Consider the following 22289-nt stretch of genomic DNA (forward strand, 5'->3'; position numbering starts at 1 on the left):
CTTTTCGCTTGACGTCTGGACTCTGGTAGATGAAATTAGAAGCCATCAATGAAGACTCGCTCAACATCCAACCAAGAAGACTTGCTCAATGTTTAACCAAGAAGTTAGTTTCTCCTTTAACAACAACAAGAGATGAGAGAGGAAAGAAAGAATGGAAGAAATAATAAGAAATTTCAAGAGCTTGGAAAAATGGAGGAAAAGCTTCAACAGATGGAAAGGGATTTCAAAGGAGTAAGTGGCGAGGGCAAATATTAGGCTGGGATATGAGAAAGTTTGGTATTTTTTGGAAAGTAAAATGACAATGTACTAGCATATGTATATTTTGGTTCAGTTCAGTTCAATCGAAATTTTTCTCGTTAAAAATGAACCAAACTAAATAAACTGAATCGAATCCAATTATCCTATAAACCGAATCTAATTACCAAATTAAATTGATTCGTTTCAAACTGAATAATGCATAACCTTATTTATGACATGGTACATTGGGAGCATACAATAATTCTCCGTAATAAACATTATCTTTTTCTTTTTGGTGGTACCTTCTATGTTATTTAAAGGTTGTAATCATATTAAAAAGCCAAACCTTTCACTAGTTTGCGGTTTAATTTAATCATTTCAATTTCGGCACAAAAATATCGTACTTTCAAAGATTGAAAAGATTTTATCAAATTTTGAAATTAAGGGGGAAACTGATGTGATATTTTATGTGGCATTCTTTATTATTGAATGGTGGAGCCCATATGCCACATCCCTTAAAATAAAAAAAAATTTCGCTCTCTGTATTGTTACAAACAAAATCAGGAGGATAAAAGCATATGAGATATAGTGAAATACAAAGCAGAAAAGAAAAAATATTTACCCAGGCCATAATTGAAATAGCAAAATTCTTCACTTGAGATTACAAGAGCTTATAATCCAATATATTTGATTATGCATTACAAAAGTTGGAATAAGAACATCCATTTAATTAACATACATACATTGCCCAAAGATGTCCTCTCCAGAGGGAGAAAAATCAACATAAACATCAATGAGCCATAGAGAAGATGGAATAATTAATGATGGAATAACAAATGGTGTGTGGAATTTGAAGGTATCATCTTTGTAAAGGTAACTACTGGAGGGCTCGCCACATCAAGCTAGAAACAAATTAAACACAACTTGAAACAATATGTAGTGTTTATTTAGTCATCAATAGCTTAAAATAGAGAGTTTCTCTGTTAATTTTTTTCACTTGCAATCTTAAAAAGTCTGCAGCCAATATGAACTATCATCACTGCACATCCAATAATTCCATTCTTATCATAATAATAATAAAAAAAATCAATGGGAGTAGAAAATGCTATGTAATAAAAGAAAGATCGTCAAAATGGAAAGAGAAAAGAAAAAGAAACTCTTAAATCACATCACTACATTCCCAACTATGATACAAAAGTCATTCACATCCCTTGCATTACAAGACATTGGAACACAACATGTAGTCACCAAAATCATAAAATGATATTCAAATCAATATTAGGACCCACATCAAGATTTGTGTAACAGATTTATATTTTCAATCACATCAAAGTATCATTTTGGAAAGATAAATCAATCACTTACAACTAAGAACTCAGCTCCGGATATTAAAAGAAATAACAAAAGGAGTTGAACTATACTCCACCTAGAAATTTGTAGTTTGAACATATTGTAAGGGCGTCTATGAGCTTTGAGATGAAAGGACAGCAAGGATTCTAGTTGCTTTGTGATAGCTGGGGAATAAAGACTTTCTCTTTATCAATCCGTCCATGGGCCCAACTCACCATGCTTCACTTGTGTACATTTTGTACAAAGGGCGAAATCAAATCCGGGATCACACGAATTTTGTGAGACTCTGATACTATTTAAACTGAAAATAATATCCTGTTCAATCATAGCACTAAATTCTCTTTATCATCTCATCTAAATGTTCAACATTTTTATTAATCAAAGTGACGTAAGAAATAAATTTTACTATTTAATAATAAAAAAATCACATAACATATCACATCAATCTCTTTAAATTTAATTTTAAAATTGAATAATTTTTTTTAATATTTAAAAATTTAATATTTTATATTAAAATTAAAACTATTAATTAAATCATATCACAAAATAGCGAAAATATTTTGCTTTTTACTGTAGATGCGCCAGTTTAAAGCCATGAAACTAAATAATATGAAAACACAGGACAAAAAAACAATATTATGTTCCTAATATAATAATAATAAATTAATAGTGATAAAAAAGAAATAAAAGACAAAGAAAGAAAAAGCAGCAGTGGAAGAGAAAATGATAGAAACTAGCAAAGAAGAACCCTCGTGCCCCATGTTTTACTCTGATATTCCCAAAGCCGATCCTCCCTCTTCAGATTCTTGTTGACTCTCTCTCTCTCCCTCTCTCTTTCAAACCTATACTCTCTCTCTCTTTCTTCCTTCTTCTACAATAATACAAGAACCCAACCCTAGGGACACCCCACCCAAGTTGCTCTCCGACTGACCACCTCAATTCAGGCGTCAACCATGGCGGCACCGACCTGGCCGTGGACTCTCTCAGTTTCTCTAACTGTGACCCTAACTTTAACCCTTGTTTCCGTAGCCTATGGCAACTCCGAAGGAGATGCTCTTTACACCCTCAGGAGGAGCTTGTCGGATCCGGATAATGTTCTTCAGAGCTGGGATCCGACCCTTGTCAACCCCTGTACTTGGTTCCACATCACCTGCAACCAGGATAATCGCGTTACTCGAGTGTATTTCAACTCTTCTCTCTCGTTCTTCTCTATGTGCACTCTTGTTTGAGCTATGATTTGGATCTATTGGTGCTCGGAATACATGATTTCGTGCCTGGGTTTGAGCCTGATTTCTGATTTCATGTATTTGATTGCCTGGTTTTATGTTTTTCTCTTTTCTTATATGTACCCCTTGTATGTGCTGAAGCGTGGTTTGCTGTAGAACTTAACATCAATTTTTTTTTTCTTATTGTGTTTGAAATCAAAATAGCTTAGCTCGTTCACTTCTTAGCCGGTGATTCAATATGGCCTTGATTAGTATTCCAATCAATGTAGCGGCGAGTCAAATAAATAGTATAGTTCTTGGGTTTTCATTTGCGGCCGTTGGGGCAATTGCGCTGATGGGTCGCCAGCTTCTGCCTATCTTTCTTCTTCTTCTTCTTCTTCTTCTTCTTCTTCTTCTTCTTCTTATAAATTGTGGACTTCCAACCAAAATCATATATATCCTACTTGAGAATATAAAGAGGGTTTTTTATTTTTTTATTTTTATTTGGGCCTTAGTTACTGAGTTCTGGTAGATGGAATTAAAGAACTTTGTGTTTTGAGATTACAGAGATTTGTTGGCTCCACGAGATGGTATAGCTGCTACAGAGATTATGTATATGGATTCTCGATACATTTGCTGGGAAATGGTTTTATTCATGTTTTCGTTTTGGTTGAAACTGGGAACTTTAATAATCCCTGTTAATCCCAATCTCTCAAAATTTTATTGGCCTATCTTCTCTTTTGTAGTATTTATGTGCATGGTCTAGGAGGTGGAGAAATTCCCATTTCTTGCTATAGTGGATTAACTTCATTATCTACTTGGAAAACCTGGTCGTATATGCATTATCTTCTTCCCAAAAAACAAGAAGAAACAGTTTAGTACATTGGTTACGAAAATGTCATAGGAAGCATGTCGCATTCCTGCTTACCTGATACAATTACAAATGAGAAAAAAGGGGAAAAAAGTCAATGTATTATGGTATTTGTGCTTTTGGAACATATTGCTTTATCTCATTATAGCTTTGGTTTATCAAATTTAGTAATGAGTCCTTGTATTTTGATTTTCAACATTTGAGATACTCTGTTCTTATGCATTTTGATCTTTGCTGGGTGATGATCATTCAACCATATGAAATTCTAATATAGAATTTGTATACTTATGCCTATTAGCACTTTTAACTTTGTTTATTGAAGAAATTGTTTGTGTTATATGGTCACATTTCTTCAATCTCATAATTTATACAGGGACTTGGGGAACTCAAACTTGTCTGGACACCTAGTACCTGAACTTGGGAAGCTAGAACACCTGCAATATCTGTATGTTTCTCTTGCTTGTCTTCTCCCTAAAGTATCTACAATTAATCAGCATGATTTCTTATTTGATTTATTTTTGTTCTAGAATTTATGGCTTTTTTAGGGCATCTGTATTTATTGTAATCATGTTTCAGTTAGTATAGTAGATTCAGTTACACTTGACATTCATTTTTTTTCTTTTATTCTAACTTAGGACCCCTTTGATCCTTCATGATGTAGGGAACTCTATAAAAACAATATTCAAGGAAACATCCCTGGTGAGCTTGGTAATTTGAAGAGCCTCATCAGCTTGGATTTGTACAACAACAACATCTCAGGGGCCATTCCTTCTTCTTTGGGGAAATTGAAGTCCCTTGTCTTTTTGTAAGTTTATGCAACTCTCTAACATTAATACCTGATTACAGTGTTCTAAGCCTTGCTTTCTTTATTTTTTGTTCCTCTTGGTTTGGAAATTTGATATGTCTACTTCCCAAATTTGCTAGTTAATTCGGAGAAGTAAATACTCATCCAAAGGTCCTCAATTTATGGTGCCAAGTATTACTTTTGATTGGTATGGTTGGTAAATGATAAGCTACTTGTCTTTCCTATTTAGTTGGCTGTCAATGAGATTGAACCTAAACTTGTCAATGTAATATTGTTTAATTTAATGTTAGATGTCTGCCTTGCATGGGTTCCCCTGTTGTAACTACTGCATGTCATATTGCAACATCTGTCTTCTCCTTCTCTCATTATCTCTTCCTTTAACAGACGTCTTAATGACAACCGGCTAAGTGGACCAATCCCTAGGGAACTCGTCGGTGTTTCAAGCCTCAAAGTTGTGTAAGTACTTTTTCTGTTTTCCTTCCCTCTTTTTTAAGGAAAGAAAAAAAAAATATTGACTAAGCCTTTGTTTGGTTTCTTAATTGTGCAATGGAAATGAAAATAAATTAAATAGAGAAAAAGAAAATAAGTCTATTTTTCATTTTATTGTTTGGTGACCTTATGTGAGATAGTGGATAGAAAAGAAAAGGAATAAGTTTATAAAGTCTATTTTTATTGTTATACCCTCATCATTCATCCATTTCTATTTATATGGTATCAATGGTATATTTGTAACTTAAACCTCTATAACACCTTTACTTTCTTATTTTCCCCCCTTTCACCCTGAATTGGTGGAAAATCTTTTGGAGGTTTGGCGAAATTAGGAAATCTAGTTTTTTTTTTTTTGTTAATATTTTATATTTTGATTAGGAAATCTAGTTTCTATTGTTTTCTCCTCTTTTTGTTTCTCTAATTGCTGTCCAAACAAAAGAAAATCAGAAATAATGTTTCTTTTCTTTTCTATCTACTTCACTCAAAACAAATGAAGTTTGGATGAACAGGTGTATGCACCTTACATAATTTTGTTTAATAGTCATTGCTAAGTTTGTTGTCTTTTTCCAGGGATGTCTCAAACAATGATTTATGTGGAACAATTCCCACCAGCGGGCCATTTGAGCATATACCTTTGAACAAGTAGGCATTTTCTTTTATTTTCTCACCTAAAGTTGTGGATGCTATTCTTATTGTTGTTTGTACTTTGTGCACACATCTGCCTTGCCTCTCTCTCTCTCTCTCTCTCTCTCTCTCTCTCTCTCTCTTACAGTTTGATGCTATTTTATGTAGCCACACTTCCTATGTTTAGAATTAGATGCGTAAAAGACTTAATGAAATTTCTGTTTTCTATTATTTTTAAGTAAAGCCTATTCCTAATTATTATATTATATTGGGTTGGGCCGGGCTTTGGCTTTGTGGTGACCAGTTGTGATTTGTGAGGCTAACTCTGGGCTTTGATCAATTCATTGAGTTGTAATTTAAGTCAAAGTGCAGCCCATGGCTGACCGGTGATTAGCCCTCTGCCAATTCTAATGATTCTTTGACTTGATAACCAAAAGAAAAGAAAAAAAAAAAAAATTAAAGATACCTTGATGGGTCCTGACATTTTATTTTATTATAACTGTGATGGGTGTGAGGATAGGGTGGTTTTAGTCATACTGTGACATTGAATTAGTGATGCAATGCCAAGTTTGTTAACAGCAGTAGTTTGTAGAGTAAAAATTTTTTGATAATGGTAGTAGGAACCAACCAGACCAGTTTCAAAGCCCTGGAGCTGGATGTTGCTCTCTAGAATTACATTATTGCATTAGCAAGTTGTAATATATTAGAAAGGAAATGTGCAAGCAGCTCTTTCAGGCTGAGGGAATTAATGAGCTAATTTGGTCTTTAATCTTTGGCTCATGCAGCTAGTTACATAGGTTTGCTTGTAGCTTAGTTTAATTGCATGTTGGACAGTCCAAATTTGTTGTCTAGTTTAATGGCCAAGTACGATTGTTCCACATGGTTTCTGAGCGCCAAATTTTGGGAAGGCTATTCGAGTCTAAGTGATATGATCACGTCTTGAGAGGGAAGAATGAGCGAAGTGTTAGCTCCTTGTGTGGTGATTCTCTAGTCTCTTGGTGTGATGCTCAAGAGCCCTAAAGTGATGGAAAATTGACAATCTTGCATCAAGATTTTAGAATTGCTATTCTAAAATCACTCTGGATTTGGATTCTGAGATTTGCTTTTAAATGGGCAGTGACATCTGTATTTGAAGCACTGTCTGGGAGAATGACAGGAGCTTAGGGATGAAGAATTACTGATTATCAATGAGATGGGTTGCCACCTGAGAATGTGGAACAAACACTTGTACTAGATACTCGGAAGAATTATCAATTTGTGCAGGAAGTGAGGTTAAGTTTTTAAAAAAACCTTGTAAAAAACTCCAATGAGGCTAGGCTTTTTCAATTTTTTTGTTGTTTCTCCTATTTGAATAGCTTTCAGATTTACATAAACCAGCACTGGTAAACCTACCTTTTACTAAATCGGTCCCAATCTACACAAACGAGCACCTAAATCTCGGATCTGGATAACCAGGTCTTTAGATATTATAAGTTTCCAGTGTTAAGGTGCTGAGAATTTAAGATCTTTTCCTAGTATCCCTATTCCTTTTTTTTCTTGTGTGGTTATCAACCAATTAGTTAGTTATATGTTGTGTTTTCATATTAGTTGTATATTTTGGTTTTCTGGTAATGAACTGAGCTGGTTGTAATGTTGATTGTTGAGAAATTGACTTTCTGTGGCGGATGGTTTGTAAGATAACCATAGCAATTCTGTTTCATGACTTCCTCTTTGCAGACAACCCTTGTTTCATCAAATATCTCTTTATTATTATTTTTTAAGTTTTAGTTCAGTATTTGTATCTGTGCCAATATAGTTGGACTTTTTGAGTTGATCATTAGCAACGTGACTGCTTCGTTATCCTTCTAGATTTTCTGATCATCCACTTAAGTTCCACTATTATTATCTTCTTGAATTCCAGTATCAATGTATTTACTCTTGTCAAGAAAAAACTCAACCTAAAAGCTTAAGCTTATAGGTGAGGGCCCCAAGAATAGTTTTATATCTCTAACACACCCTCGCTGCGAATGCACACTGGACTTGAAGCATAAATAAGTATTGATCCACTTTATCTTATGCTGAAATATTTAATTAATGAATGGGGGTGGTTGGGATTTGAATGTTGGACCTTTTGGTATCAGAAGTTCTGGTGCCATGTTAAAAAATCAAGTAACCTAAAAGCTTAAACTTGTAGGTGAGGGCTCAAAGAATAGTTTTATATCTCTAACTTTTTTTTTTTGGGTGTAACAACTTACAAATTAATATTAGTCCTTGAACACAAAGGGGAAGGGTATGTTGAATTTTGGGATTGAAAAGAGAGAGAGAGAGAGAGAGAGAGAGAGAGAGAGAGAGAGAGAGAGGAAATGAAAATTTTTTAGTTAAGGTATCTTACCAATTTGGAAGGGGCAATCTTTTTTTCCCCGCTATAGGGTTTTTGTTTTGTTCTTGGGAACCATTTTGGTATTGCAAAATTAGAGAATCTATCTTGGAGTGGTGTAGTGGACTTTCAAAACAAAGTGGAAAGGTCTTTAAGTAATATCTTCTTTCTACAATTTGCTTTCTGAAACAACCGGAGTAATTTATGTTTATGTGCCCTAGTGTTGAGCTTGTAGCTGCTTGAAGTAATTGGGCTGAAAAATGATGGCATGACACTGTTGCAGGCGATACTGCAGAAATTATTATTATTATTATTATTATTATTATTATTATTATTATTATTATAGTGCAAAATGATCTATTTGAACTGGAAATGTTCATGCTTGTTGGATTGGCCTTTCATGCTTCTGCATAGAAGCAAGTTGGGACATGATCCTTTTGTCTGTTTATTCTGCTTGGGCTTCTGTGATTGCGCATGAACTGTATTGGAATTAGTGGGACTCTTATATTATTTATCCAAATGAGCTTTCATAGGAGATTGATAAATTTTAGATCTTCTGATGAACTCAAGCTTCTTTCATCACTCATCTTCTTTCCTTTTCTCTTCTTCTCCTCTCCTTCCTTCGCCTTGCATATGTTTCATCTTTTGCATTTTTTTGGCCTGGTGATGTTGTGCTTTGGAATCATATATACTCTGTGATAGTGGAGAAGGCATTCTGCAAAAAATGGTCTTATTTTCCTGTACGCAATGGAAGTAACATTTCGATCGTGTTCTACTGTTTAGCTTTGAGAATAATCCTCGACTAGAAGGTCCAGAGTTGCTGGGACTCGCGAGTTATGACACAAATTGCTCATGAAGAGATCAAGAGGCTGAAAACTGCCCAACTTGCCTTCAATCACGTGGACTTCAACAATTGAAAGTGAATTACCTGATCGTGTAATGGGATTGGTTAAATGTAATCCCTGATATAAGTATTTGTAAATCGTTTGAGACTTCTCAATGCTTTAGAATTTGTTGTGTTCTAAGATCAAGACGGGAATTTGTATTAATATAATGCTAGTGAAGGGTTTACTTAACCTGGGTAGACTTATTTGGGTTAGATGTGTCTATCAAATTTGTCTTTTCTAGTGTGTTTTTTATTTTTTATTTTTGTTTTTTCATGATCATTATTTTTAATTTTTCTTTAGATTTTATTTTTTCAGTTAAAATTATTATGTTGCCAATGGATATTTGTCTTAATTGACGTAACTTCACTCCTGGAGATCACTCGGAACTAATTGTTTTATCTAACCAATGGCAACAGAATTAGTTGGCCACTTTACAAAATTTACATGGCACTAATTAAACTCTTGGGAGATCCATGCAGCCACTAATAATAATCCTGAAGTGAGATTCATCTTCCAAGTGTTTCCTTGATGCTTGTACCAGAATCAAAAAATATAATCCAAAGGCCACCCGCCGGTTAGCCTGATGCTTCAACTATCTAAGAGCCTCTCTAAAACATAGAGCTTAGGCAACATGAGGCACAAATGGGCCACGAAGAGACTGTTGAAGCTATTAGACGCTATCAACAAGGCAAGGCAGCATAACAATTGCATTTCCCATGGCCAGCTGGCAGCCTCTGCAAAACAACCCGACCATCAATTGCGTTCTCCCCCAATTTCATTATTTTAGCAACATGACATGAGACCTAGATCGTTTGCTAAGCATGAAAATAAGAAGTGCCACATTCACTAGCTGAGGAGGATCCCTGTGTTCATTGTTCCAGAGCTAGTAATTCCTATTTCTCCACAATATCCATATAACCATGCATGTCATATTAATATCCTCTAAACTGAAACTGTTGAACGCCACCGCCAACCATTGAACTGTTGAAACTTGGCAAATGTAATATCGCCTAGATTGGTAATGCCCAACAAACTCTTGCAACTGAACAAGCACAAAATACATGCTCTATGGTCTCATCTTCCTCTTGACATTCAGCACATAAGTTATCCACCACCACACACCTATGTTGCAGTAAATCTTTGGTGGGAATACTAGCATTACACAAAGCGCTAGACGGTATTTTTAACTATGGGAGGAATCTTTAGTTGCCAAAGTTTTCTCCAAAAGGACCAACTCTGGATTGTGATCCGCAGCAAGGGCGCCAGTTAGACCTCTATATGCAATCCTCATAGAATAAACACCACTTCACTCCCTTTCCAAGAGGAATCTGCAATACAAGAAGTTTATCCATCTCATTTAGAAGACCATTAAGCACATTCTCATCCTATACCATTTTTTTACCCCTTTATAAGAAAACTCACCAGTAAATCTTGGTTTCTTGGAGGCCGTTCAGTAGACACCCATGGATTCTCTAGGTTTGGCAACCATGGGTCATTCCAAACTGAAATAAAGTGCCATTTTCCAACTTTTAACTTGCAGCCCTCCCTGACCATTGGCATTGCCTGCATAAGGCTAGACCATATGTAAATAAAATTATTTCCTCTGAAGCATGGAACACATTTGCTCTAAGGAAATAACAAGCCTTGTAGACTCTTGCAACAAGAGAACCAGCATTAGAAATAATCCTCCAAACCTACTTACCCAACAGTGCTAAATTAAATTCATGAATTTTCCTAAAATTGAAGCCCCTAAGAACCTTTATTCTATGTATAAAATCCCAACAGCGCCATCAAATCCCTCCACCCCCACCTCTATTAGTGCCCTATCAAAATGAATTCATTATTCGCTCCAATTCATTACATAACCCCTGAGGAAACAAAAATACACTCATAGCATAATTACGGATGTCCTTCACTGTTGATTTCAACATGATCTCCTTCCTTGCCCTTGACAACATTAGCAGATTCCAACTTTGCAATCTTTTCCGCACTTTATCTCTAACAAAACCCAACACCTTCTTTTATTATTACCCATAACCGAGAGAAGTCCCAAATAATATTCCAAATCCGTAATATTACCAACCCGAGGGCTACTAGAAATGAGCATCTTATCATCCGTGTGGGTATGGATATACTTTGTGAATGAGTCACCATCGAAGAATTTACCATCGGATTTCATTTCCTCCTCAAAAGTAGAAGTCACCATGGAAGAATTTATCATCGGATTTCATTTCCTTCTCAAAAGTAGATATAATATATGGCTAGGGCCATCAGTACATTATAAACACTCATATCCTTTTATCTGTAAGTGGAATTTAGATAAATTAGATCTTTATATATATATATATATATATATGAAAATGATCATTGACTTGAAAACTTTCATTAATAAAAATTTTAACAGTGGTAAGCACAGTACAAAAAGAACCTCTAAAATTGTACATGTTTACATGAAACTCTACAAAAAATATAACAAAATATACAAAAAGGCATATCAAACCTTGGAGTTTATTTATCCAAAATCTATTAACTACATCTCTTACTTTTGTTCTTGAAGGCGATAGACAGAAGAAAGAGAGTGAGTATATATAATTTAGTGAGTAGAGAAACTACTAGGGGAAATAAAGTGATTAGCAAATAAAGTTTCAAGCACATGAAATGCAACATTCACACGAATTTTCCAGAATATAAATAAATTCATAACAAGGTAATTTGTCATCATGGGTTTCCCTGTCATTCCATTTCCTTGATCCAATATGCCTAACCCTCTATAGGAGCTCTTCAATACTTTCTCTTAATCATTACATTCATTATTGAATGTAAAGACACATAATTACCTTATTTGCACATTCCTTATCATTACTATGTTAAGCTCATATTGCATGCATCCTATAATCAATTTCTCCTTTCCATCTCTTCATGAGAACCAATGGGTCATCTATGAACTACCAGCATATCACAACTAAGAAATGCAACACCTTCATGAGTTTTAATATATATATATATATATATATATATAGTCTTAAGAGATGCAAGAGTATATCTTATTTATGAAAGTAGATTCATGATGCATTTATGCATATGATAGTTAAATCTTTACTTAAAAACTCAATTGTAGTTTATACTTACTTGAATGCTGACCATATTACCCCTTCTTTCCTGAAGATCTTAGCTTCTAATGTGGTTCTTGAATTCTCGTCTTTAAGTCTATAAAAAGGTGTAAAGATCCTTAGGTTTGGATTAATAGCTTAATTAAGCAAAAGAGATAATAATTTTATTTAATAGACTATTCGGTGGCCTAAGGTTGGACTTTCAATTACCGAACCTAAGGTTCCATAGAATATGTTTTCAATTAAAGGTTTTCACTTATTTAACTCTGGTTCATTATAATTTCTTATTTCAGTCATTATCTTCCTCCTATAAGCTTTACATGACCTAAAACATCTCTTACATCATTTGAATTCATTCTAAAACTATTAGGGTTATTCTAAATAATTTCAACCTTTGTTTAGTCATTTTAATGTTTCCATTTCTAACATTATTATAGTTAGACAAAATTAGAAGAAGAAGAAGCACTCACTTATGGATCTACTACTAGCGGGTGATGCAACTTCTCTTCCAAACACTTTGTTGTCCCAAAGAAAGTGACCAAGAGGGGGTGAATTAGACACTTAAGGCAATTTTTCAGTCATTGCTCAAGCCTTAATGAAAAATTGTAGCTTTGCAGTTCTGTTTATGTGTGTAACTCTGTTTTTAAGATGTAATTTAAGTGATCAAACAAGTTATGCACAAATAGCAGCTCATACACAAAATAATCACTTAATATCAAGTGTATTGTTTCACATATTAATCAGAATTTGCAGGTTTAATTGTTAAAGCTCAGTATTAACTCAATAAAACAAATTCTCAACACATTCAGTATATAATCAGAGAAACAAAGTGTTAAAAATTAAAGAGTTAAGGGAAGAAGAGAATCAAACACAATGTTTATAGTGGTTCGGCTCTCTTAGCCTACATCTACTCTTCCCAAAGTCTCACTTTGAGAGTCACTCCACTATTTGATCAATTTTAACAGGCAAGATTCAAAAGCTTTACAATCTCAGCAAGCTTCCCAGGTGCTTGAGAACCTTTACAATGTCCTTACTTCCCACAAAAGACCACAAGCTTCACAAGGTGCTTGAAAACCTTTCACAAGTGTGTCCTCACACTTACACAACCTTAAATAGGTTTTGGAGTAGATGAAATCACTCTCAATAACTCTCAGATATAGAATTAGATGCTAAAAGATTGAGAGAGAAGATCTGTCACTCAAGCTCAAGAGTATTTGAATGAAAGTTTTAAAAATAGCACAATAAATTCTCAATGAATAAGAACATTTTCATTAGGTAAAATTGTAGTAAATGATGCCTTTTATAGGTGCTTTTTATTGCTAAAAATGTTTGCTAGAGAGTGTATCTAACGGCTCTTTAATTTTTAAAAAACTAACCGTTACTTCTTTGAAAGTCATGCAGCAGATTTGTGTCAGGTCAGAGCATGAAAATAGTTAACTAAAATTTTCACTGGTTAACTAGTTTCGTAAGATATAAAATTTTAGCCAACGAAGAAAAATTTAGCCAACAAAACTAGATAACTAATTTAGTTACTGTTTGACTTAAATTTTGAAATTTTGAGTTTTTGAAGCAAGGTTGTAAAAATTATTTTGATCATTCAAAAACCTTAGAAATGATGTGAAAATACTTTCTAAACTCTTGAATCTAAAAACAAAATTAATTTTATGTCTTAAATTACATAATCTCTCCAATCTTGTACAATGAACCTAAGAACTTAATTTATATCCTAATTCTTCATGGACTTTGATTCATCTTGTGTTATATAAGATAATAATATCCTTTTATATCAGCCATTTCAATAAAATAGTCCTTCCATCAATGTCTTTACATACATAACCTATAAAATCACTTCAAATACTTATGCAAAAAGGGTTAATGTATATTTTATTAAGCTTTGTTATCATCAAAACCAAGCTCATTATAGCTTATGGGGCCTACAATCTCCCCCTTTTTGATGGTGCCAAAACTTAATGAATCTATGAAGATCATAAAAATTAAATTGTATAACTATCTACATATGTCATGTATGCAAGAACTTGCTTTGAGACAAGCTCCCCCTATATGTATGCACACAATCATTCAAAATACAATAAAGTTGAGAAGCTATAAAATAGCTCCCCCTAAATGTGATATTCAAAGCATTTTAAAGATAACAATATAAGTAACATGTTAAACAATTTCCAAGATCAATTCAATCATCATATATAGGATATATCAATCATAAGTCAATCATAAAAGATCATCATCATATCTTCAATAACTTTCTAAAATAAGTCCAAAATATCTATATCAGAATATGAATCATACAACTACTGAACAAAATTGGTTAACTAAAAATGTACCCAGTTAACTAAAAAATATTCTGTCAGTTAAAACATTTTCCTATCTTCTCCTAATTTCTCCCCCTTTTTGACATCAACAAAAGGATAGACTTTCTCCTATTTTCTCCCCATTTTTGAAAAATAGACAAAAAGACACAATTTTGAAATCCATAAATCCTATTTAAAAAAAAAATCTCAAGATTTATATTTGCTGCTAAGGATCCTGCCACTTCACCTAAGGTGAGTAGGATCAATAACTTTGGCTTGTTCCTTCTTCTTTGGGGGGCCTTTTTCAGGTATGGTTATTTGGATTTTTGGAGGAATGGGTAAAACTAATTTTCTGGCTTGTGCTTTGGTTCTTCTAGGGCCATATTGCATGGGTAAAGAGATGGATGATTCAGGTACTGGTTGAGAGATAGTAGGAGTCTTGTTTGGTTGATTAGAGAATGGGTCTTGTGACTGCTCTTCTTTCTTGTTGTCAACATCTTCCTTTTTCTCTTTTTCTCTTGATTTTTCCTTGTCAGGTTCTTGTTTTGCTTCTGATTTCTCTTATGTAGTTTCTTCCTTCTCATCATTTTTCTCTACTTTTTAAACCTCAGCTAGCTTGCTTTCTTCTTTATCCTTTTTAGCAGTTTCTACATGCTCCTCTTCTTCTTCTTCTTCCACTTCAGAAATTTTTACTCCACTTGGTCCAACAGTCTTTGCATTGCTAGGACCAACAGTACCATGTGGGTAGCTTCCAAAATCTCCAAACTTTCTAAAAGATTCACTAAACAACATTAAAACCATCTTCTTAATGAACCATTCCTGCTTGTCTAATCTATTAATCAACATATCCATTTTGGCATTTTGCTCAGCCATTATTCCTTTTTGCAATTTATGAGAATTTTCTAAAATACTCAAGCTCAGTCCACTCATTTTTTTTATTTCCTTCATCATTTCCAGATTTGCTTTACTTATTTTCACAAAATCTAACATTTTCAACTTCATTTTCTCTTTCTTCTTAGAGCTTTCCCCTTCATCTATCTTAGAACTTCTCCCTTGCAACTTGCTTATTGGGATATCTAATTCTGTTTCAGAGTTTGATTCAGATTCATATTCAATCTCAATCTCAGTCTCTTCTTCTTGCTTTTTCTCTTCTTTCTTACTCCTTTTCCTACCATCATCAGCCTTGAATATCTCCTTAATGGGGATAGGATTGCTAAACTTCTTTTCTGTGTTCAAATCAACAACTATAGCCAGAAATACAAGAGTTAAAGGCATAGCATATGGCAACCTTCAATGCTTACTAGACTTGGCAATCACTTTGAAAATCATGTAAGGCAAATTGAATCTGATTTTATTAACCAAGTGCCACATAATGCATAAATCAAGGCTATTTGCATATGAGTGACTACCACTTCTAGAATTGAGCAAATATCGAATGAAGGATTGCAAAATCCTAAAATTTTGAGGCACTAAACTGATATTGGTCATTTCATTTTCAGGTGTACCCTCTAGAAAAAATGACAATTGAAATGCCTTCTCATCATATGCTTTAAGCTTCTTAGTATCTTTGAAGGTTCCAATCCTATTTCCATCATTTGGTAGGTTCAAAACAGAGGCTAAGAAATCAACATCAATAATCTCACTTTTGTTCTTAACTTTCACACTAAAACTTTCCCCTTTAATAACTTCTTTCATACTTCCATAAAATTCTTGAATTAAATAAGGATAATAATATTCATCCAACTCGAAAAATTCCATCCAGCCTTGAAAAGTAAATAAATCTTCAAATTCATAAGGCAAATCAGAAAATGAATCCCATTTAATATACTTTGGCTCGAAAATGTTCTGTTGCACAAAGGGTTTCGAAGCAGGGGCCTTCTCAATTTTTTTCTTTTTCTTGGAAGGTTCTGACTCAGCAATACCCTTTCCTTTTCTTTTTCTCGCTAGTTCTGCCACTGTCTCTATTTCTTCATCACTACTTTCAACTTTGGTTTCTTCTTCTCTTTCCTTTTCGATTCTTCCAGCAGCTTTCATAGCATCACCCATGAGTTTTCAAGGTTTGGTAGCCACTTGTTTTACCCTTGCCATCGATTCTCGGAGAATTTCAGTGAGAGGTAGTGGCTTGAGGAAGAACGGGATTTTACCGTTTAGGGATTTTGAGAAGGAGAATTGGGGGTTTCTGGTTTTGAGAGAAATTTAGGTTTCTAAGAGAGTGGAGAATCAATTTGCAGCAGAGAATGAGTAGTTTTTTGAGAGATAGATTGAAATGATATGTAGCAGTTATCCAAAATAAAAAAAAATTTCAAAATTTGAAATTGTGTACAGTTTATCATAGAGAACCGGGAATCTCTTTTTGCCAAAATCCAAATTTACCCTTTAAAGGCATAAAAAGTGCTTAACTATGCTTAGAGGTATATTTGTCAAAATAAATTGTAAAGAGAGCGAAAATACCCGTTATAAAGAAAGTAATTTTAAAATAGGCGCGTTTTCTCAAATTTACACAGGAGCAAAATTAGCTAACTAATTTTGAAACCTAGTTAGCTGAATATTATATACGTATAAAACTAGATAATTACAGTGAGAAAGTAATTAACTAAAAACACATATACGCAAAATATAGCACTAACAACATATTCAACCAAATTATGTACCAAATTCATATTAAATGTCACACCTTACCCCTCTGTAAGGCATAACATGATCCCGTAGAATACCTAATGAACTACCGAACTTCACCTACCGATAATTCATTAAGTACACTACAAGGGATTTTAAAACTATTTTCTTACATTTTGAAAGTGGTGAGCAGTTTGGTATGAATTAAAATCATTTATTCAAAGCTTAAATACTAGTAAAATCTTGTCCATTTTAATTTTACCGCAAATTTTACAAAAATTTTGACAGAGTTTCGTTTGTATTTGGAGAAATTTGGAGAAAACAGTTCTTCAAATACTTGAGAAAAACACTTCCAAAAATTTTTCACAACTCCCAACCACCAAATAATTTCAAGTCAACTCAATTTAATCCACTTCAAAAATAATTTCACAATCCCATCAAAGTTTATCATCACAAAATATTTAATAACTTCATTCACAGTGTATAAAGTACGAAATTCATAACTACAAATATTAATTTACAAAAAGAAGTTCCAAACATAATATTATTACAATTTATTATACAACTGCTCACTTTACATTGAAACTTATGACATTACAGTATTTACATCAAAATAACAATAAGGGTATGAAACAATACCCGTACAAAAATGATCAAGAGTTCTTGTCAATTCCACAGCTCACTCTGCTGCTTTCTCTTTGCTCTTATCTGCGACAGCAAAATAAGCTATCGCTGAGTATAAAAATACTCAGTGGTGCACAATAAAAATTTAAAATACAACACATAAATCATTCATTATCAAATCACAATTTAAATATTTCTCAATCACATTTCACAGGTTACTAAAATTCATAATAACACAATTTGGTCAAATAGTTCAATAAACACAGTGTTGCCAAATCATACACAACTTAAGCCATGACACAAAATTTCCGATCAATGCCGTGTTGTACACCATGACAAAGCAATCTACAACCCCACTAATCGAAATCAATGAGGGAGGTGGCTAGCTAGCTAATGATTACTCATCCGATCTACAACCTCAACTGGTAAACCAGAGAGGGAGGAAAAATAATCTATCTCACCCCATAAATGGAGGAGGAATAATAAGGCACTGTCATGCTAAGTGTGAATCAAAAATCAATTTCAAACATTTTATTCAAATGATTCATGAGAAATCTAATAAATTTCTAAAGTCATAATTTCATTCACAAGATGGCAACACAATTCATAATTAATTTCAAATTTTCATAAATCACACTAAATTATTTTTTTCAATGACAAAAGGCTCAAATAAGGTTTATTGTGCACAAACCTGATGTGAGTCACCTCTAGACCTTGACTCAGTCTCTCAGAGCTTCCAAGTCTTTTCAATTTGAAACACAGTTTCCACGATTTCAGTACCATAACTCAGCATAAATCCAAAAATAAATTTAACTTCACTTTTACCTAGCTCTAACATGCTAAATTCGATGTTCTCGAAATTTTTGTGTTTTGGGTTACTATTCACTACACTATTCAAGTCAAATTGTTGACTTTCTAAGGCTTAATAGGTATGGGAATTCTAACTTCACCCACATACCACATTTTGGTCACCAAACTTGTTGGTTTTGGTCATTTTCTCAACACTTAAGTTTTTTAGGCAAAATTGTCAATTTTTCAGTTTTTGGTGTCTTGGTTACACTATTCCATTGGTCATTTTACTGTTGGAATTTGGCAAAACTTCCTTCATAGAAAATGTTCCTTATTGTCTTAAGTTTATTCCCCTTTTTGAATCACTCCAATTGGAGTTTTGTAGCTCAAGTTATATGCAAATTACATTTACTGTTCATGCTGCAGAATTTTGTGTTAGCAGATTATTGATTCCAACTTCGTTCAGCAATTTGATCAAGTTAGGTCCATAATTTGGTCTAATTTTCTTCAAATGAAATGTTGTAATATGCATTAGGTTTCCATCGGTTCAAGAATCACCTAAATTGGAGTTTTCTAGAGAGAGTTATAGCCATTGAAACTTTATTGTTTATATGGTAAATCTGCAGTTCTGCAGGTTCAGTGATTCAACTTTGCTCAGTAATTTGATTGGGTTAATGGCATAATTTGTGTTCTTCATAAAAGTTTTAGATATATATCTCATCTAACCACTGGTAAAATTTCAGGTCATTTTGACCTGCCTAGCTCGAGTTATGACCAAATGAACAAACACTGGTCATTTGATCAGTTTGTGCAGGGCAGCCTGCAATTTTTCAACTTCAGTCAATTTGTTCACTAGGTTTTAGTCACTTTTTGGGCATGCTTCCTAAATGAAAATTGTGTCATTTAGTGCCTATTTTCATCCCCAGTTGGTACCATATCCATTGGACTTGTAAAATTCCATTTTTGGTCCCTCAAAGTTGACTTTTGGTCATGGTGCATACCCAATCCGAATTTGACTTTGATTCAAACACTTCTAACACACTTAATTAGGTCACAAATGACCATTTCTCACTTCACATTAGGTCAAAGACACCATTTACAAGTTTCCCACAGTTTTGGTCTCTAAACCTTAATGTCCAAAATCCTAATTCATGTCATTTGTTGCATTTAGCTAATTAAACACCTATAAGCATGCTTCCTTAACTCAATTATGCTTCCTAACATGTTTAGCTCAAACAAATTCATACTTTATCCAACCAAACCCTAGCTGGCCAAAATTCTATATAATCCCTCAACAAGTATTTTCTTTTCATTTTAAATGAATTTCTAAGTAATTCAAGTTAAAAACACAACAATTAAATCTCAAACTTTCAAATTGATGTGCTTACCTCACTTTGTAGATTCCCTAGTTCTTCAATTCTCCAAGTTTTCTCTCCTTTCTTGCTCCCAAAGTGTTTATCTAGGTCTAAGGGTAAGATTTAATGTTGGGATTTAGGGGATTTATGGAAAGGAACCAAAGAGTTCAAGCTTTTGTTCCTTAAAAATGGTGGAAGAAAAAATGAGAAAGAGAGGAGAGAAAATTGGGGCGGCACTTAGGAAGAAGAAGACCAAAAAAATGATTTTTTTCATTTCTTTTTTGTTATTTTATGTCTCATTAACAAGAATTGACTTGGTCAATTTGGGTAGGCAAATTAAAATTGTATTTTGATATCATGATGATGTCATCCATTGAGGTAAGCATGAGCTAATAAACTTTTTTAATTTTCTTTTTTCTTTTATATTTATTTTTTTCATTAGTTCTTTAATTTAATTCCCGACTCTGAAATTTTCTTTTCTCCGATTTTATTTGACAGTTAGGTCAGGAGTCAGCTCTCGAGGACAATTGACCAAATTGCCCATCGCCGGTTCATTCCGGTTTGCAAATAATTCAATATTTTTTCCGGCTCCCTGATCTAATTATTTAACTGGCTTAACAGTTCTTTTTCGTAATTTTCTTTTTTCCACTGTGTTCATAATGGTCCTAAGGACTGCAACGTCACATTTTACGGTTCGAAATTTGAGTTTAAAATGGCTTCGCAGTCGTTCCCGAGACGGTCACTCATCGCTGTGACTCTCGGCTCGTTTAACTTCTTATGTTCTGTTTTTCTTATTTATACTTAACTAATTGGCAATTACTAATTATTTGTATTTATGGCTTCTCTAGTTGTCTTAAGTGTGATTCTAATCCCCTCAATTATCCAGACCGACACCGGTCACCGGAACAGTGAAATATATCAGGCTATATAAATGGGGGTGTTACAATTCTCCCCCCCCCCCCCCTTAAAATAAATTTCGTCTCAAAATTTTACCTGGTATTAATCTCTGAACAGCTGTGGGTGTTGTCTCCTCATGTCCTCCTCTCGTTCCTAAGTAGCCTCCTGGCCCGAATGATGGTTCCACAGCACTTTTACCAATGGTATTTGCTTGTTCCGTAGGTGCTTCACCTCATAAGCCAGAATCTCTATGGGTTCTTCTTCATATGTGAGGTCTGGATTCACTTAAATTTCTTCTACTGGTAATGCATGAGATGGGTCAGATCGATACCTCCTCAACATAGACACATGGAAGACGTTATGTATCTTCTCCAACTCTGGAGGTAATGCCAACCGATATGCCAAAGGACCCACTCTTTCCAGAACCTCATATGGCCCAATGAAACGAGGACTCAGTTTCCCCTTTCTGCCGAATCTCATAATTCTCTTCCAAGGAGAAATCTTGAGGAAAACTTTCTCATCCATTGCATACTCAATATCCCTTCTCTTCAGATCAATGTAGGACTTCTGACGATCTGATGTAGTCTTAAGTCGATCTCTGATCACTCTGATTTTCTCTTTAGTTTGCTGAACAATTTCAGGTCTAATCATCTTTCTTTCACCCACGTCATCCCAACACAATGGGGTTCTACATTTTCTGCCATACAAAGCTTCATATGGAGGCATCCCAATGCTTGATTGGTAGCTGTTGTTATAAGCAAACTCAATCAAAGGCGAGTGTGTATCCCAACTACCCTCAAACTTAATTACACAAGCCCGTAGCATATCCTCCAAGATCTGAATTACCCTCTCAGACTGGCCATCTATTTGTGGGTGGAATGCAGTACTGAAGTTCAATCTGGTTCCTAGGGCTCTCTGAAGACTACCCCAAAATCTAGAAGTGAACTTAGGATCTCTGTCTGATACAATAGATACTGGCACTCCATGCAGTCTCACAATCTCGTCCATATATAACTTGGCCAATCTTTCTAAACTGTAGTCCATCCGAACTGGTAGAAAATGAGCAGATTTAGTCAGTCTATCAATAATGACCCAAACTGCATCGTGACTCTTCTGTGTCCTCCAAAGTCCCATCACAAAATCCATAGTTATTCTCTCCCATTTCCATTCTGGCACTAGTAGTGGATGTAATAACCCAGTTGGTACTTTATGCTCTGCCTTTACTTGCTGACAAGTTAGGCATTTGGAAACAAATTCTACCACATCTCTTTTCATACCCATCCACCAGTAATGCTCCTTTAGCCCTCTATACATTTTTGTGCCACCAGGGTGTATGGCAAAGGGAGACTCATGTGCTTCCTTCAAAATGATCTGCCTCAAATCAACATCATTAGGAACACACATTTTGCCCTGATGTAGCAATAGACCATCATCTCTTTTTGAGAATTTTGGTTTCTTACCTTGCCGGACTTCTTCCAACAGCTTCTGATATTTCTGATCATTCAGAGCAGCCATTTTAATCTGATCAATCAACACTGGTTGTACATGCCATGCAACTGCTGTTTGTCCATTGTCATTAACCTCTAAGCTAGCATGTAATGATCTTAACTCATGCACCAAAGACAAAGGAGTAATCCGTAGACTTGCCATAGTCTTGCGACTTAAGGCATTAGGCACCACATTAGCTTTCCCTGGCTGATAGTCTATCAGACAATCATAGTCTTTTATCAACTCTAACCATCTCCTCTGTCTCAAATTCAACTCT

At 34.4% G+C, this 22289-nt stretch overlaps 1 protein-coding gene across 1 annotated transcript; it reads left to right on the top strand.

Annotated features, from left to right (window-relative positions):
• Positions 1–2299: 2299 nt before the first annotated feature.
• On the top strand, positions 2300–9013 carry LOC110657169 (leucine-rich repeat protein 1). Its single transcript, XM_021814275.2, has 6 exons — positions 2300–2767; positions 4037–4108; positions 4325–4468; positions 4853–4924; positions 5528–5599; positions 8721–9013. The coding sequence occupies exons 1-6, from the start codon at positions 2541–2543 to the stop codon at positions 8791–8793; spliced, it is 660 nt and encodes a 219-aa protein (XP_021669967.1). The 5' UTR covers positions 2300–2540; the 3' UTR covers positions 8794–9013.
• The last annotated feature ends 13276 nt before the right edge of the window (positions 9014–22289 follow it).

This window comes from Hevea brasiliensis, chromosome 6 (genome assembly GCF_030052815.1).
Source record: "Hevea brasiliensis isolate MT/VB/25A 57/8 chromosome 6, ASM3005281v1, whole genome shotgun sequence".
Taxonomy (NCBI): domain Eukaryota; kingdom Viridiplantae; phylum Streptophyta; class Magnoliopsida; order Malpighiales; family Euphorbiaceae; genus Hevea; species Hevea brasiliensis.